The sequence below is a fragment of the Erinaceus europaeus genome, chromosome 9, assembly GCF_950295315.1.
Source record: "Erinaceus europaeus chromosome 9, mEriEur2.1, whole genome shotgun sequence".
NCBI classification, from domain to species: Eukaryota; Metazoa; Chordata; class Mammalia; order Eulipotyphla; family Erinaceidae; genus Erinaceus; species Erinaceus europaeus.
The window spans coordinates 89,570,662-89,589,438 of record NC_080170.1 but is presented as its reverse complement, the minus strand read 5'-3'; the positions used below and the strand labels follow the sequence as shown (position 1 = coordinate 89,589,438).

Below are 18,777 nucleotides of genomic sequence, written 5' to 3'. Positions count from 1 at the left end.
AAAATTATGAGTCACTACTCAAGGAAAATGAAAAAGACACAAAGAAGTGAAAAGATGTTAAACGCTCATGGGATGAAAGAATAAACATCATTAAAATGTATATACTACTCAGAGCCATCTACAAATTTAATGCTATCCCTGTCAAGATCCCAACCACATTTTGTAGGAGACTAGAACAAATGCTACAAATGTTTATCTGGAACCAGAAAAGACCTAGAATTGCCAAAGCAATCTTGAGAAGAAAGAACAGAACTGGAGGTATTACACTCCCAGATGTCAAACTGTATTATAGGGCTGTTGTCATCCAAACTGCTTGATACTGGAACATGAATAAACATACTGACCAGTGGAATAGAATTGTGAGCCCAGAAGTTAGCCCCCACCTATGGACATCTAATCTTTGACAAAGGTGCCCAGACTATTAAATGGTGTTGGAAAAAATGCGTTGAAACATGCAGAAGAATGAAACTGAACCACTATATCTCACCATATACAAAAGTAAATTCCAAGTGGATCAAGAACTTGGATGTTAAGACCAGAAACTATCAGATACTTAGAGGAAAATACTGGCAAAACTTTTTTCCTCATAAATTTTAAAGACATCTTCAATGAAAGGAATCCAATTGCAAGGAAGACTAAGGCAAGCATAACCCTATGTGACTACATCAAATTAAAAAGCTTCTGCACAGCAAAAGAAACCACTACCTAACCGAAAGACCCCTCACAGAATGGGAGAAGATCTTTACATGCCATACATCAGAGAAGAAGCTCATCACCAAAATATATAAAGAGCTTGCCAAACTCAACCACAAGAAAACAAAAAATTCCATCCAAAAATGGGTGGGGGTTCCAGATGCTAGCATGATTTCAACCGGACTTCCCTGGACAGACAACCCTATCAATATATCCTGGAGCTCCAATTCCCCAGAACTCCGCCCAAGCAGGGAAAGAGAGAGACAAGCTGGGAGTATGGATCGACCTGTCAACACCCATGTTCAGCGGGAAAGCAATTACAGAAGCCAGACCTTCCACCTTCTGCATCCCACAATGACCTTGGGTCCATACTCCCAGAGGGTTAAATAGGAAAGCTATCAAGGGAGGAGAAGTGATATGGAGTTCTGGTTATGAGAATTGTGTGGAGTGGTACCCCTCTTATCCTACGGTTTTGTCAGTGTTCCCTTTCTGTAAAAAAAAAAAAAAGCTATAAAAAATTTAAAATATATAGATAGATATAAAGATATATATATATTTAGTGGTGCAGTGGGGGTTGGCTAATGGGACAGAGAAGTTCCTGTGTATGTTTGTGTGTGAGGTCAAAAGTTCAACCCCCAGTACCAGATTGTGCCTGAATGGTGCTCTAGTTTCTCTTTACTAATTTTTTATATTTTAAAAGGATATAATTTATATCCAAAATAAATATAATCCACCAAATTAAAAAAAAAGGGCAACAAACGGGAAAATAAATAAATAAATATTTTAAAAATTTTTTAAAATCAGAGCTGAGCATTGAGTGCTCTCGTAAAAAAATAAAAATAAAAAAGTAGAAGAAAAAAGAAGAATAAGGAAGAGGAGGAAGACAAAATAAAACCAATTTAAATAAAGGCATACTTATGTCCTACGGCCCCCTAGACATGTACCGTAACCAGGGGCCCTCGGGGCCCCAGCACCGGGACTTCAACAGCATCATCCAGACATGCAGCGGCAACATCCAGAGAATCAGCCAAGCCACTGCTCAGATAAAGAATTTGATGAGCCAACTGGGAACTAAGCAGGATTCAAGCAAGCTACAGGAAAATCTGCAGCAGTTCAACAAATCAGCTTGCAAAGGAAACGAATGAATTGCTGAAGGAACTAGGGTCCCTACCCCTCCCCTTATCTACTTCAGAACAGCGCCAGCAGAAACTTCAGAAGGAACACCTCATGAATGACTTCTCTGCAGCTTTAAACAGTTTCCAGGCTGTGCAGAGACGGGTATCTGAAAAGGAAAAGGAGAGCATTGCCAGAGCAAGAGCTGGGTCTCATCTTTCTGCAGAGGAGAGGCAAAGAGAAGAGCAGCTCGTCTCGTTTGACAGCCATGAAGAGTGGAACCAGATGCAGAGTCAGGAAGATGAGGTGGCCATCACCGAACAGGATCTGGAACTTATTAAAGAGAGAGAAACGGCAATTCGACAACTGGAGGCTGACATTTTGGATGTCAACCAGATATTTAAAGATTTGGCCATGATGATCCATGACCAAGGTGATCTGATTGATAGCATAGAAGCCAATGTGGAGAGTTCAGAGGTGCATGTAGAAAGAGCCACTGATCAGTTACAACGGGCTGCTTACTACCAGAAAAAATCTCGCAAGAAGATCTGTATCCTGGTACTTGTCCTGTCAATTATTGTTGCAGTCCTGATACTTGTTTTCTGTTTAGTTTATAAAAACTAATTGCTTCAGAGCCTTCTCATGCTGAGCTGTTTTCCAGAGCAAGTACTTATTGGACTCTGGCCAGAACAAACTGATCATAAGAAGAGAGCATACACCAGAATGTCCTGTAATAATTTAGTTTAAAACTAAGTACTAACTTGTCCTTGGAATTAGTGACCTATGGAGACAGTATTTATCAATTTATGTGTACTCTTTATTGATTTTCTTAAATTAGGAATTAATTTATGTGTATTTTTCTTTCTCTGGTATTTTCATTGCCCTTTATCCCAAGTGTTCACTGAAATTTCCACGCTAGAGATTCTTGTTTTTACTAGGTGACACTCCAGTCTTGTAATATTGTCTTTTCATGTGTATATAGATTTGCCTTTTCACTAGCAACTGAGCTAGAGTTACTTCCTGGCATCCAGCCTATTGGAATCTGCCAGAAACTGTAGAATAAGCCAGCAATTTTTATTATTTAACATTTTCATTTGAATTTCTAGAAAGCCTATTCACTATCTGCTTTGAAAGTTCACAGTGCACTCGCTGGAAAGTAAGAAATTGCACATGTGATCCAGATTAAATGAGAAGTATCTATTTGAGGTGGCTAGTTGCTGTAGGTGGATGTTAATCTGGTGTAAAGTTTACTTTATTACCTGCTAGTGTCAGTCACAGCAGTTAATCTCCATATACACTAAACTCTCTTGTTCACTTTTTGAAGAGCCTGATTTAATTAGCACTACTAGACTCTCTGGGGTCTCTCCCACCGATGTGTATAGTAAGGGAGACTTAGAGAAAGCATGCTTTTGGAAAGCAAATAGGAATTGTTTGGAATGATACAATATTTCTGTTGTTGTCCACTTGTGGTCCTACATTCCTAATGAATGGTAAATGTTGCTGTCAGAGACTGCCCCCCCTCCCGCCATTAGAGTTGCTGGCACTTGATGGCAGGAAGATTTAAAAAGCCAGATTGAAGTTAGTGTAAATTTTAGTCCTGGGAACCTGGTGATAAAGCAAATAACAGGTTCATTTTTGTAAATAATACTGGTTTTCAATAGTGAGTGATAATTAGATTTAATCCTAATTTATGAGCAAGAAATTTCTCCATACATAGTTTTAGACAAAAAAATAAATAAAAGATTTCTGTCTTGTAATATAAATGTTGTCCATTTCCCTTTTTCACTGGTCTAGAACAATGAAAGGGAATGTAAAGTCTCTAGGCTCCCAGATAAATGTGAATTAGGCCAACAACTTCAGTTCAACCAGAGTAAATTAGAGGATTTGACTATCTTGGATATATTTTTATGTACTTCTAGTCCCTTTAATGTTCCTTAATTTTCTTGTACTAATGTGAATGATAGGGAAACAAGGGCCTAAATGTACAAGTTTCTGGCACCATTCTATCACTTAATTCAAATAAACATTTAAAAAAAGAAAAATAAATAAAAATAAAGGCAAACTTATAAAGTAAACCACTTTAAAGTATTTTTATAACTCAGATACGGTGCTCTAAGAGGACTTGTAACCCACTGAACTGAAGCAAAAGGCTTATGTGCTAGTTAAGCCGTTCTTAAGTAAAAGTTGGTACTAGGTAGAAAAACATTTTCTTCCCTTATGCATTTTCCATTCTGTTATTCCTCTTCTGAGTTGAACCTCTTTCGACAATGGTCCACCTCCACTTTTGCTAATAGTAATGGAAATGAAATCTCCTTAGTTCATATTTTCCCTACATTCATTCTAAATTCTTTTGTTACTAGAGATTTTAGGCAATGGAATCACTTTTATAATCAAAAATTCAGGTCCTGTGACAAGGCAAATGCTTATAATTTGTTTATTTGAACTCTTCACTACCCAACCAGTAATTTAGTATTATTATTTAAATATTTGATTGTGATACATATTGCCATGTTCTAATACTAGAAATAGTATTTTCACAACCCATTACAAAGGCACAGATTAGAATATTCATTCTATGTATACCTCATCAATGATTAAATTAGGTGAAATGCAAAGTATATATCTGAAAAAAAGTGTATATTAAAACCTAAAAAAGCTTTAATCAAAACTAATTGATATTGAAACAACTAGTACATTGTTTTCAGTTTAGGAAATTCTACACCATCAGTATAATAAAAATTTAGTGTCCTTATATGTAGCAATAGACACAGCAGAGTAGCAAAACAATAATACTGGTACGAATACTAGGCTATGAGGGAAATGAATCTAGTTTTCCAGTTTCAAAAAACCCAAGATATTTCAATACCATTGTTTCACTATTTTAAAATTAAAAAAATTGTTATTAGTTACATACCCTGGGAGGTGGCACTCTGGCTTTGACCTGTTTCTTTAACTCAAATTCAGAAAAAATGCTGAAAACAAAGATATTACCATCTCCTCCAGTAGTCACAAAGAAACGATCATCAAAGCTAGTAGAGATGGCCTTAATACATCCATAATCATTGTCATGCACATTCAAGTGCCAGTAGTCCTCCAATCCACTCAGTAAAAAATTATTATCTTGTAGAATATAGACACGAATTGCTCCATTTTGCATCCCACAAAACATCATACTTTGGTTAATGCTATGAAGCAAATGGAAATGTTTCTTCATGTTAATATAAAAACACACTTAATTTTATATTGAAAAGTGACTCAATTTTTCAGTAATGAAAGTATAATGCAGCAAACTGAGCCTCTCAGAATTCATAACTGAAGTCCTAACAAATTATGCAGATCTAGAAAACTAATATAAAAAGTGTTAAGGGGGAAACCAGTTTGAAATCTGAAACAACTATATTTATCTTCAAAAAATGAATGTATAATTAGCTATTAATTATTAAACAACAAATTATTCAATATATAATTTCTTGAGTCATTTCCCTTAACCTTCATTGTCAAAGCATGTGATAGCAACTTCCTAAGTGATAAAATAAATCCATACTTTTCAATACAGAAATTCTAATAGAATTTTTCATAATGGGGACTGATATACTTTGTTCAGTTTTGACTCTATTATTTGTTTGATTTATTTAAATACTGTTTTAGTATTCCTTCTTTTGGACAATTCTTGAAAATTTTATAGTATTCATGGTGGTGATAAGAACTATTGGAATACAGTTTCTTACAACTTTATGAAATCCTGCTCACCTGAAAGTGATAGTTTGAATTGGATTGTCCTCTGTATAAGCAAGATGACGAAATTCAAAAGCTTCATCTTCACTTTCTGTAATATTATAGTTTGGGTCATATGGAGGAAACTTACAGTGATAAAGGAAACCGGAATCATATCCACCCTGAAGAAAGAGAAAAGTAACACAGAAAGTGGTATTAGAATCTAATCGCATGCAACTTGTGATAATTTATTATTGAAAACATCTTAAATATAAAACAATGATTTAAGTATCTATGTCTGAACTTCTGGGGGGCATGGCTATGGAGTAGCAGCTGCTGCATTTTTGCTTTCCCCAACCTACTAGGAAAAGCAACAAAAAATCACCTGAAAACTTAACAAAATACGACTTGGATTGCCTCAAAAACTCACCAAGCCACAGGTGAGTACAGACTCATGTGGCTCATGGACAGCGAGGGAGTGAAGGAGCAATTCAGGGATGGCTGGCACCAGACTGGGAGTTTGGCAGCTAAGGCACACCACTTGCAGGTCCAAGTTAAAAAAACAATGGTTTAAAAAAAGAAAAAGAGAGAGAGAGAAAGAAGAAGGAGGAGGAAGAGGAGGGAAGGAGTAGAAGGAAGAGGAGAATGAAGGAGGGAGAGAGAGAGAGAGAGAGAGACCCCAAAGCCACAGGTGAGTACAGACACATGTGGCATCAGGGCTGAAAGGGGATGAGTGAGTGATTCAGTGCTCAAGAGACGGCAGAAACCAAATTAGATTGGTGGCTGAGACGCACCACATCTGGGTTAGAGGTCTAGCAATGAAAAGACTGTTAAAGAGAAGGAAGGAAGGAAGGAAGGAAGGAAGGAAGGAAGGAAGGAAGGAGAAGGAGAGAGGAGGAGGAGGAGAGGGAGAAGGAGGAGGGTGAGAAAGAGGGAAGGAATTAACTAAGCAATAAATCCAACCTGCAGTGAAAGCACTGATTTCAGAAATGTTCTTATGACTTCAAAGAAAGACTTGTTTTCTTTTTTAAAATCGTCTACTAGAGAAATGATTTATAAAACAGCTGTTGTCTTGTGAGTACGACTTCTTATCTCGCTGTGATAAGAAGATCCACTTTCTAATCATTGGTTTGAGTGCAGGCACACAGTTGGCAAATGGTTGGATCAAAAGGGTTAGTATCACCACCCTCTGTGAACTAAATTTTAACTTTGTGTATTGGTATAGCCTAATGCTTGGGAGTATGGCTCTATACTCAGAATGTCCAAGTCAGGTCCTAGTTTTTACCTCTCACTAGTTATATGACATTGAATAAGTTACTTCACTTCTTTGTGTCTTGATTTTTAAGATGTAAAATTCAAGTTAAAAGGCATACATCTTATAGACTTGTTAATAAAACATTTAAGTTTTATTAATAAATTAATAAAACATTTAAAACCTAACGTGGTTGGTTTCCATATTTAGCAAATAAAAATACAGAATGCCCACTCAAACTTGAATTACAACTGAACAACAAATACATGTTTAATATAAATATGTCCCATGTAATATTTATTTGGCAATTATCAAGTAGGTGCTAAGTATCTTTCTTATAAAATTGATTTTTGCAAGTATACTTCAAGGACACTAGCATTCTTTTTAAATTTTTTTTAGATTTATTTATTTATTTATTCCTTTTTGTTGCCCTTGTTTTATTGTTGTAGTTACTGTTGTTGGATAGGACAGAGAGAAATGGAGAAAGGAGGGGAAGACGGGGGGGGGGGGGGGGGGGGGGGGGGGGCAGAAAGACACCTGCAGACCTGCTTCACCGCCTATGAAGCAACGCCCCTGCAGGTGGTGAGTTGGGGGCTGGAACCGGGATCCTTCTGCGGGTCCTTGTGCTTTGCGCCTCGTGCGCTTAACCCGCTGCGCTACCGCCCGACTCCCGGACACTAGCATTCTTATTATAGTAGAATTGTTTCTATGCTTCTCCCATCATGATATACAGAATTTTCCAGAGAACTGGAACAATGTCTTTTTTTTGGGGGGGGGGAATAGTTTTACTGATGGCTTACAATCAACAGAAAAACACAGTAATTTGTACACATGCAACATTTCTCAGTTTTCCACATAACATCCTAACCCCCACTAGGTCCTCCTCTGCCATCGTGTTCCAGCACCTGAACCACCCCCCCCCCAACACACACACACACCAGAGTCTTTTACTTTGATGCAATACACCAACTCCGTTCTAAATTCTTCTTTGTGTTTTCCCTTCTGTTCTTATTTTTCAACTTCTATGAGTGAGATATGCCATATCCGTCTTTTTCTTTCTGGCTTATCTTAGGAATCGTGTCTTATTTATTCATTTACTCCCTGAATTCTACACAACATCAGTCAAATTGTTTCAGAAAATACACAAAATGTAAAAATGGAGTCCTAAGGCACTGCTACTACTAATATCCATCCTTCCTGCTATTTGCTTCCTTAGGAGCTGCTTAGAATTTTTACTTCTAGAAAAGGTTGAAGAAGGAGGAACTAACTTTTATCATCTCTTATAGGAGCAATCCTTGGCTTGTTAGTGCTCTAACCTAGCCTAAGATCGAAGATCAGATGTTAGTTATGATTTTCATATATACTGTTATGAAAATTACTGCAGAGTAAGACTGAAATTTGCTATTTAAGATGAAGAAAATTTTGCTCTATAAAGGATAAAATGTTTTATAATAAAGTAGAAATACTTTATTAGAACATATAATGGCCACACTGTTTTGACAGTCCCTGGTACTTGTCTCTCCAATGTCCATTTTTCTTTTCTTCCTTATTAATAAATCTGCTTTTTTTTTAGGGTACTAATGTGACTATCTAAAAACAGTCATCTTTCCATTCTTCTGTATCACTGCACAGCAGAGTTGTGGGTAAGAAAATATAATCAGGGAGTCAGGCAGTAGCTTAAGCGCACGTGGCGCGAAGTGCAAGGACCGGCATAAGGACCCCGGTTTGAGCCCCGGCTACCCACCTGCAGGGGAGTCGCTTCACAGGCAATGAAGTAGGTCTGAAGGTGTCTGTCTTTCTCTCCCCCCTCTGTCTTCCCCTTCTCTCTCCATTTCTCTCTGTCCTATCCAACAAAGACGACATCAATAATAACTACAATAAAAAAAAAACATAAGCAAACATCTATTTCAGTGATGTGACCATTATTTTCAAAACAAGACTCAGCTGGATGATTCAGCTGGAAATTTTCTTAGCCAACATTTGAAATCCTTCTCTCCTTTGACTACTTGGAAAATGATGATCATCATAGGTAACAGATATCCAGATACAACAAGAAGAGACAGCTCTGCAGGTGTCTTTCTCTTCCCCTCTCTGTCTTCCCCGTCTCTCTCGATTTCTCTCTGTCCTGTCCAACAACAATGACAGTAATAACAACAATAACAAAAAAACAACAAGGGCAACAAAAGGGATACAACAGCCTCCAGGAGCAGTGGATTCATAGTGCAGGCACAGAACCTCAATAACCTTGGAGACAAAAAAAAAAAAAAAAAAGATAGGATGTGAAAATCGACTACCAGATAGTTTTGCACATATGTGGCATATAGAGAACTAAAGCATTTGGGAATAAAGGAAGGATGAGGCGGTCAAGAGAAAAGAAGGAAAGAGAGAAGATGACAGCCACTCTAAGACTTTGTGAAAACTGTGGTAACTATTGTTGGGGGCGGGAGAGAGCACAGAACTTTGAAGGTGGGTGCAGTGTGGAACTATGTATCTGTAATCTTATAATCTGGTAAACCATGACTTTTTAAAAAGATTTTATTTATTAATGAGGAAGATATGAGGTGAGAGAAAGAACCAGACATCACTCTGGCACATGTGCAGCCAGGGATCAAACTCAAGACCTCATGCTTGAGAGTCCAAAGCTTTATCACTGCACCACCTCCTGGATCATTGGTAAACCATGATTAAATCACCAATAACTGCACTGATTTTTAAATGATTGTATTAGTACAGGGTATGGATAAAAGTATTACATTATCACTCACCAAGGAAACCCAGAATTTCCCAGGCTCAGAGTAAAATCCACAAAGGATATGACAGGGTGTAGATGGAACAAAGATTTTGGGTAATGGTTCTTCTTCCTCTTCCTCCTCTTCCTCACTGAACTCCTTTTCTTCATCTTCTCCCATCTCTGCAGCTAGTTGCTTCCTTCTTTCTTCCTTTGCCTTCTCTTTCAATTCTTTTTCTTTCTTTCTCCTTTCAATTTCCATCATTCTCTAATACAAAAAAAAAAAACACTCCGAGATGTAATGATGTTAAATCACTATCACATTTTTACAATATTTTTTTAAAAAGAAGATATAATGATATCTGTAATTCTTTCACCCATTTACATTTACAGGTATGAAAATGAAGTAGAAAGAATACAGAGTCTCAGAAAAATTCACAGCCCTAATATGATAAATAACATCACTTATAAATTTGGAGGTATCAGTTTATCATTCAAATTCTCAAATCATTCATTTCCGTATTATTTTCAACCATCCTGTTTTTTTTTTAATTGGGGGGATTAAGGGTTTACAGTATGTTGTATGCTTTACATTGGGTTGTTCTAGCTCTCCCCCTGCCAAGAAAATTGGTTCAGTCCTGCTAGTTTCACGGCCGCTTGTCCCCGCCCCAAGGGACCCCGAGAGAGTTCCAGAGTTCCAGAGTTGGAGAGTTTGAGAGTGCTGTGCGCCGCTGCGGGGGAAAGAGGCAAGAGAGTTCTGTTTGGTGATTAGTTTGGGTTAGTTTATGAATCGTTGTTCCTGAATAAAGAAATACAGCTTCCCTGTCCAGCCATGTGTCCTTGAGTCTCTGTTACCCGCCCGTGGAGCTATTCCGGCCAGCTGGAGCCTCCGAATTTTAACAACAACAGTAAATACAGTTGTTGATAAATATGTAAAATTTCTCAATTTTCTGCAAAACACTCACCCTAGTCTAGGTCTTCCTCTACCATCACACACCAGGACCTGAAAGTCCCCCCTTCATTCCTCAAAGTCTTTGGTTTTGGTGTAATACATCCTGGTTTTATGAAAATTATTTTACTTTTTTCTAATAAAGAAGCCACATATAGTTTCTCACAGGGCCTATGACTATTAACCCATTAATTCAAAAGACTGAAATAACCTCAAGGAAGTATGTTCCTACTTCTAGTGGTGCTTGATTTAGGGCCTTTAATTCCTGTCAGCTGACTGTTTCAAAAGTTCCCTAACAGGGTAGTCCTACTTCCCATCTTCTACCTCTTTATTCCACTTACATTTCTTAACTATCTTCCCAATTTATATGCTCTCATCACATCCACTTTTTCCTCAAAACTTCACAGTAGGTCCCAATGGTCTTAAGAATTAAACTGGAATATTTTGGTTGGTATTCTAGGAGCTCCAAGAGCTAGTCACAGACTCCTAGCATACACCACTACAAATTGCATATCTTTGTTTCCTCTGTCCATTCTTCATTTTTAATAAACACCAAAAACTCTTATAATTCTTCTTTCCTTCTAGAAGTTCTCCTATTTTTTATTGACATCTTCTGCATGTTCGTCCATTTGAAATCCTCTGACCTCCTCTCACTCCCTCATCAGAACTGCATATTCTTTTCCTCTGCACGCCTCTAAAATTATTCTTTGCACTTTGAGTCTAATATATGATTACTACTATCTTCTAATACAGCTCCCGAAAATATCTTGTTTTCTTTGTATTTCCCTAGCACTTTATACAAAATATTTTATATTCGAATCTGAAAGAAGAAACTATTAGAACATGAGACTTCAAGGAAAACTCATACCAGAATCTTAGATTTGACACTTGTGAAATGGAAATATTTTATGTGTATGTCTTTTATTTCATAAGAGATTTTATCATGATCCTCTACTTCCTCTTTTATGGTTGGAAGTGGAGCTTCAAGAACATAGCCATTTTCACAGAATATCAGTAAAGTACTTTCAGGCTAAAAAAAAAAAAAAAAAGGCATCACTTAGATGAATAATTCAGAGATTATAAACCAGAGAAAATATAATAGCTATGTACATTAACCATTTTAGAAAAGTATCAATTTTTCAACAGAGCTATTATTAGTAGTAAGTCAACCATATTAATTATATGAAATTATTAGTACTAGTTATCATTACATCATAATCAATTAATAACTGGTAAAATTAGTTTTAGGTTTGTTTCCTTTATAACTATCATAACATTTTCTGAGCCAAAATGTGGCGAAATGTTAGCCCAAGAGCAAAAAACTAAAATGAGGATAACCAGGCAAATCTGCCATGTTTGGATGGCATGGACAGTCTAACCATCCCTCGAGGGAGTATTCCTTGTTGATCTGAGTTGATTAAATGTGAATGTTCCCCAAATTTTATCTTTTCATGTCCTCTCCACAATCACTCCCTGAGAAAGCTTATAACCAGCCCAAGGTTTCAATACCATTCACCTGAAATTAGGTTTTAAATTAATTTCTTTAGCCCACATCTCTTTCTCTCTCTCTCTCAAGCTTCAATATATATATATATATATATATATAGATATATATATGACTATGTATGGATGGAAATCTCTTGATATTTCAAAATATGGACATATTATTCAAAAATGTTTATTCATTTAGCTATTTAGTTCTTCTTTTATTTAATGTATACCTACAATAGCCTGGAAATTTCACAATACGCTAAGGTAAAATTATAGTGAGAAAAGCAGGTTCAGTCTGTGACGTTATGGAGTTCACCTCTAATGGGAAAGCTCCTAATCCAATAAATAACATGAAGTAATTTAAATATGACTGCATCAATGGCTACAAAGCTACAAGAGCAAGGATATTGTTCAAGGTCTTCTCAGAAGGCAGTACCTAAGCTTCATGGCAAGGAATGAATAGAAAATATTAACATAATGAGTTCTTAAAGAATCTTAGGAAGTATGCTATGTAAAGGAAATAGCATATGCAAATCCTGTGACCCATTTGGGCTTATAAAGAAAGACACTGTGGACTTGAATAGTATCACCTAGGTAAAGAAAATAGTCTGACAAGCGAGCTTGGGGTAGACTCTAAGGGACATTTAATAAATAGTAAAGGAGACTGACCTAGAAGAAATAATAAGGTGCAGGAGAGCATAATGTCCCCAATGTCAAAAGGAAATGGCATTTCAAGGAGGAAGGGAACCAAATGAGGCTAAGCAGTTGAGAAAGAAAATAACAGAAAATGTTAAATGGATTATCATTCTGTCTCTAGAAGAACTGATGTGGGGGACCAGGCGGTGGTGTACCTGGTTAAGTGCACACATTACAGTGCACAGTACCTAGGTTCAAGCCCCTGGCCCCCAACTGCAGGGAGAAAGCTTCACAAGTGGTAAAGGAGGGCTGCAGGTATCTCACTGTCTCTTTCCCTCTCCATCTTCCCCTCACCCTCAATTTCTCTCTGTCTCTATCCAATAACAAATTTTTTTTTTTTTTTAGAAAAAGAATTGATTTGGTGAAATAAGACTAGAAGTGATGGAAGGAAATAGAGAGGCTGCAAGAGAATGGGGTAAATGAGAATAATCAATCATCTGGAGATAATGAGAAGAGAAAGATGGGTGATACAAGGAAGGGAACATAAGGTCAAGGAATTTATGTGGACAGACTTCAATATATCTAAATACTGATTAAGCAGGTGAGGTTAATTTTATATGACATAAAAGCCATGAGATAAGTTTCTAGAGAGAAATCAAAGAGATGCCTACATGCAAGAGAAAAACAGAGTCATGTATAGAGGAAAACCCATAAAATTGTCAACAGATTTCTCCACACAAATTCTAAAAGCCAAAAGAGAATGGCAAAATATATAGAGAGCACTCAGTGAGAAAGGCTTTCTGCCAAGAATACATGACAAGAATACAGTCCTGCTGGACTGTCATTCAGACTAGATGGAAGAATAAAAATTTTCTCAGACAAGCAACAGTTGAAGGAATCAACTATCACCAAACTTCTTCTGCAAGAGGTTCTAAAAGGTCTCCTATAAATAATCGCAACATCACCAAAAGCATATTATATATCAGAATACTCAGGAAGGTTTACAATAATGGCACTAAAATCTCTTAAATCCATAATATCAATAAATTTCAGTGGCCTGAATTCACCCATTAAAAGGCACAGAATAGGAAGATGGGTCAGAAAACGCAACACAACCATATGTTGTCTGCAGAAATCACAACTAACTCAACAGAAAAACTGACAGACCCTAATCAACAGCACATACTGACAGGTGTACCTAATGAAAATCACCATGGCTGAAACAAACACTGTTTTCCAAGAATTATAGCGAACTAATTAGAGAGAGAGAGGAGAGAGGAGATAGCAAAGAGGGCAAAGAAGTCCTGAGTGACAACCTACTACTGTTCAACTACCACAGCACCCTTGGCCTCTCACTACAGGCTTTATGAGTGGGGTGTATAAATCCACCTACATTTCTACCTCCTATTTCCTATCCACTAAATCACTTCATTACATTATAATTGAGATTTACATATGAAAGCAAATAACTACTTACATGAGAGATTGTAGACCATGTTAACTGGCAAACAGGCCCAGGAGTATTAATATAACCAATTGGCCTATACTCTTTTTCCACTTCAAAGAAGAACACTGTTTTATCCTCACTCTAAGAAAAAAAAATGTCCACCAAATATATATTATTATGAGATCTATTCTATAGAGCATAAAGAAGCATTTAATGTGGTGAACAAACTGTATATTTTTATCTATGATGGTTACATACTCCAAATTACCCTGGAATTTTTCCTGTTTCATACATTTGATTCATTTTCACCATAGTTTTTGGCAAAGTAGTATGTCAAATGTTTCAAAATGTGTTCCAATATGTGGTTCTAAAAATTATTTTCATATTTGTAGATAAGATTAATTCACAAAAAAATATCTGCAAAGTATATACTCTCATTACATGCATAATTTTCATGGTCATTCTATTTATTTAAGGTAATTATAAGAATACATAGGTACTTGTGATTGTTGATAGCATAGTGAGTGAAACAGGCATAGCGGTTGGGTGTCTGCAGTAGCTGGGCTAGCATAGGTTGGGTCAGCAGGTGCACATTAGCAAATGGAATTTCTAGTTCATGTGAGTATCTGTCTCTGACAAACTAGAACTGAGATAGCATACATTTGTTTTGAAATTCATTTTAACTTAGTATAAGAAATAGTCACAGAAATTGTGTGTAGGTGCCTTCTGCTTTAAAAATTCTGTTCAGGATCATAGTTTAAACTTTGGGACCTATGCTATATGCACTTGCTTTCTTCTCATGCTATTTTTTATTCTTTTAGAGTAAAATTATAATAATAAAAAGAGGAATGCATATATGTTATAAAATGTTGATTATATATGTAAGCTATCTTACAGGATTCCCAAATGAAAGTTTCTATTCATTTAAAATAAGCACAAGAATTCAATTTGTAAGATTTTTTAAAAAAATACCGTGCATAGAAATATGGAAGGAATATGAACACAAAGAAAGCAGACTATGATTACGTTTTCAGAAATGGTCATCAGAAAATAAGTACCGTCACATCATTAGAAATGAAGCAAGCTTAAATATAAACATTCAGTAGGAAACAAAAGAAATCTTCTTACCCCTGTAGCGAGAATTTCTCCATCACGTTCATAAGCTAAAGCAGTGACACGAGCAGTATGAGGTTTGAAAGCCCGTTTCAAATGAATTTCAGCATCTGAAATTTTCTTCCGTCCTGCAAAAAGCGTGAGCCCTTTTGGATCATAAAGTTCAAGAACTCGAACAACCCCATCTTCAAATCCTACAATAATCTGTGCTCCAGTGTAGCTTACCTTGGAAAAAACAACAATGATAATAATAGTACTGTAAATGACCAGAAGTTAGTTGATTGAGGAAGTGTGCTATATAATAGCTAGCTCTTCTATTTAGATTTAAGTGAGTTAACACTGCCTGTCCATTGGTAACTCCTTATACCACTTTCCAATAATCTCCACGTATTCTAGGTCATTTTCTTATCACTGTTGACCATGAGACAGTGGCAGTTCAAACATTCAGTGAGTGTAGCAGGGCATCTGTCTACCACATACCAGGCACCTAAAATCAGGAACCAGCAGCCCAAGTTGAGTATTAACTATCCCAGTTCTTCATTTCCCAAAATTAATAGTTTTGTGCAGAGGACAGATGTTAATCATCATACAAAAGATATGGGATTATGAAGATAAGTGCTGTCAAAAAGAAACATCCTCTGAAAGCACATAGACAGGTAAAAATGGCAAAGAATGAGGGTTAACCTACTCTAGCCTCTCACTGAAAGAAGTGAAAATTGTTCCACACCCCAACTAGGTACTTGATGATTTCAGATTTGATGTCCACTGAATAGCTAACCCAGCACCTGAAAGGCTCTGTCCTCAGTGAAGTTTCTTGCAAACTCCTCAAACATAAAAGAGTCACCATGCAAAAAAACATTCAGATGCAAAAGAGCCTGGACTAGGGCTGACTCTGATATGGATGTGGAGAATCAGTAATTTGCTGAAACAGTGGTAATTTAGAGACTAGGTTTAGATTTACAATGTTTGGAGATTTTATTTTTCTATTTTTTTTTTTTAACAAAAAGGAAACATTGACAAAACCATAGGATAAGAGGGGTACAGCTTCTCACAATTCCCATCACCAGACCTCCGTATACCATCCTCTCCACTGATAGCTTTCTTATTCTTTAACCCTCTGGGAGTATGGACCCAAGGTCATTGTGGGATGCAGAAGGTGGAAGGTCTGGCTTCTGTAATTGCTTCCCCACTGAACAAGGGCGTTGACAAGTCGATCTATACTCCGAGCCTGTTTCTCTCTTTCCCTAGTGGGGCGGGGTTCTAGGGGATAGGAGCTCCAGGACATATTGGTGGGGTTGTCTGTCCAGGGAAGTCTGGTTGGCATCATACTAGTATCTGAAACCTGGTGGCTGAAAAGAGAATTAACATATAAAGCCAAACAAATTGTTGATTAATCATGAACCTAAAGGCTGTAGTAGTGCAGATGAAGAGTTGGGGGGGGGGGGCTCCGTTTTGTAGATAACTAGTAGGCATATTTTAGTTATATTTCAAAGAGCCTATGGCTAAACTAGTGTTTTTTTCTTTTCTTTTTTTTTCCCCCTGAGCCTAAAATCTGATATGCAGGTGGATTCAAGTTATTGTCTGGGAAGACGATGTCATGGCTGGAAAAAGGACCAGAAAGTTGGATCAGGGAAGAGAGTAGCTCCCAAATATGGGAAAGGTGTATAAATATTGTTGACTGTAAACCCCATCGATTTGATCTGATCTGGGGCCCATATTCAGCTTAGGAGCCTATATGACCTCTGTATCCCTGTAGATCTGAGCTCACATTCTGTGGTCATGAGTAGGAACATTCCAAGCTGCCCCAATATCAGAACCCATCTTCCTGAGGTGTAGCATAGAGTATGTTTCCAGCCTCCCTTCGGAGAATGGAACATTCTCTACCGTTGTTGATCCAAGTTGAGGGCAAGGTCCTATGGAGGCCCACAAAGGGGTCTGTTTTGTTGTTTCTGACAGAGATGATCAGTAACAATGGAGAGGGATTTATTCGCGGTCTAGGCCCATTGCGTCTGTTTGGGAATCTCAGGACTCCCCGAATAGGGCCTCAGTTGATGAGATGGCCTGATAGTGACTAAAAAGTTATGGTTAAAGTATGCCCATCTCTTGCCCTGATTCAGCTTTTGCAGTCCTTACTTTAATAAGGTTAGCTTTGGAGTGAGTGAGGGAAGTGTAATAGGAAGTAGGTGAGGAGGGGTTCGAAGATTTTATTATAGCCACCTGTATCCTAAAGCTGTTTTAGCCATGTACTCCACTATATGTTCTATTTCCTGAATCACTCCCTTTGCAAATTAGAGCTCTTAAAGTATTGTAAACCTTGCTATGGGTTGGGGAGATAGTACAATGGTTATGCAAAGAGCCTATCATGCCTGAGGCACCAAAGGTTCCAGGTTCAATCCCCAGCACAATTATAAACCAGAGCTGAGTAGTGCTCTTGTAAAATTAATTAATTAATTAGTTAATTAATTAATGAAAATAAGATAAAAATCTGGTCCTTAAGGGGGCTACTATTGTTCATTGCCCCTCCTATAGGGATGCATGTTCAGTGCAGAAACTTAAAGGGTCTCAGTCAGAGATAGAACTTGTGTTTCTCTGAGTTAACTTTTGTGTTCATGTATCACCTGCCCCATGGCTAGGCAATGCGACACATTTTATTTTCAAAGTATTTGATATAAAGGATCAGAATAGGACACTGTTATTTTAGTGTTTCATCTTCTCCCAGGGGCCTTCCAGGAAGTGAGTTCATCAAACCAACACAGAAAGCTTATCTTAACAAGAAAAACTGGTCTCTCCTCACTCCCACCCCCCATATTTTGTTTTTTAATTTTTAAATTTTTATTATTTATTTATTGGATAGAGACAGCCAGAAATCGAGAGGAAGGGGGAGACAGAAAGGGAAAAAGACACCCTTCTTCACCACTCACAAAGCTTTCTCCCTGCAGGTGGGGACCAGGGTCTCCAATCCGGGTCCTGCATATTGTACCATGTGCGCTCAACCACGAGTGCCACCACCCATTCCCCCACCCACCCTTATCTTAACCTCAGACTGACAGGAGACACCCTTTCTACGAACATGCCCAAGATAACTTTTAATTTTTTTTAATTCGAAGTCCAGATATATCTACATATACTAAGGCAGCACTTTCAGGCCACAATTACCAATAAATCCTAGTAAAAAAAAAAAATCACTATGATAACAAACTTACCAGCTGGGGTACCCAAGTAAGGGCAGTACCTCCTTGTTTGAATTTCATCTGAGTCAAAGCAATTTGGCTAGCAAAATCATAGATTCGAACAAAGCCTTTAAAAAAAGAATATTAAAAAGAAAACTATATACATATATCTAAAAAAATTTTAAGAACCGTAATTTACTTTACACGTTGATCATTACAACAAGAAATTTCATATTGGGTGGGGAAGATAGTATGATGGTTATGCAAAAATCTTGCGTGCTTAAGGCTGTGAAGTCACAGGTTCAGTCTCCCATACACCATAAACCACTGCTGTGCAATGCTCTTCTTTAAAAAGGAGAAGAAATTTCATATATAACTAAATCAATTGATGAGTCAATAATATTTAATCAAAGATGTCCATGTGTATCCTTGATCAGGTAATTAATGAATCTGAATTATAAAGAACACACT

General features: G+C 37.2%; 2 protein-coding genes across 2 annotated transcripts in view; one reads left to right on the top strand and one right to left on the bottom strand.

Moving 5' to 3' along the window:
• CFAP44 (cilia and flagella associated protein 44) overlaps positions 1-18,777 on the bottom strand; it is a 147,311-nt gene that overhangs the window by 80,684 nt on the left and 47,850 nt on the right. The window contains exons 13-19 of the mRNA XM_007516341.3: positions 18,340-18,434; positions 15,152-15,361; positions 14,054-14,164; positions 11,318-11,479; positions 9,538-9,768; positions 5,557-5,702; positions 4,721-4,991 (exon numbers count right to left, since the gene is read on the bottom strand). Of these exons, the coding sequence (XP_007516403.1) occupies positions 4,721-4,991; positions 5,557-5,702; positions 9,538-9,768; positions 11,318-11,479; positions 14,054-14,164; positions 15,152-15,361; positions 18,340-18,434 (1,226 nt within the window). The remainder of the gene's footprint in view (positions 1-4,720; positions 4,992-5,556; positions 5,703-9,537; positions 9,769-11,317; positions 11,480-14,053; positions 14,165-15,151; positions 15,362-18,339; positions 18,435-18,777) is intronic.
• LOC103107538 (syntaxin-12-like) lies at positions 1,453-3,569 on the top strand. The gene is given in 2 exon segments (XM_060198363.1): positions 1,453-1,804; positions 1,806-3,569. Coding segments are annotated over 2 exon segments (819 nt in total). The 5' UTR covers positions 1,453-1,610; the 3' UTR covers positions 2,431-3,569.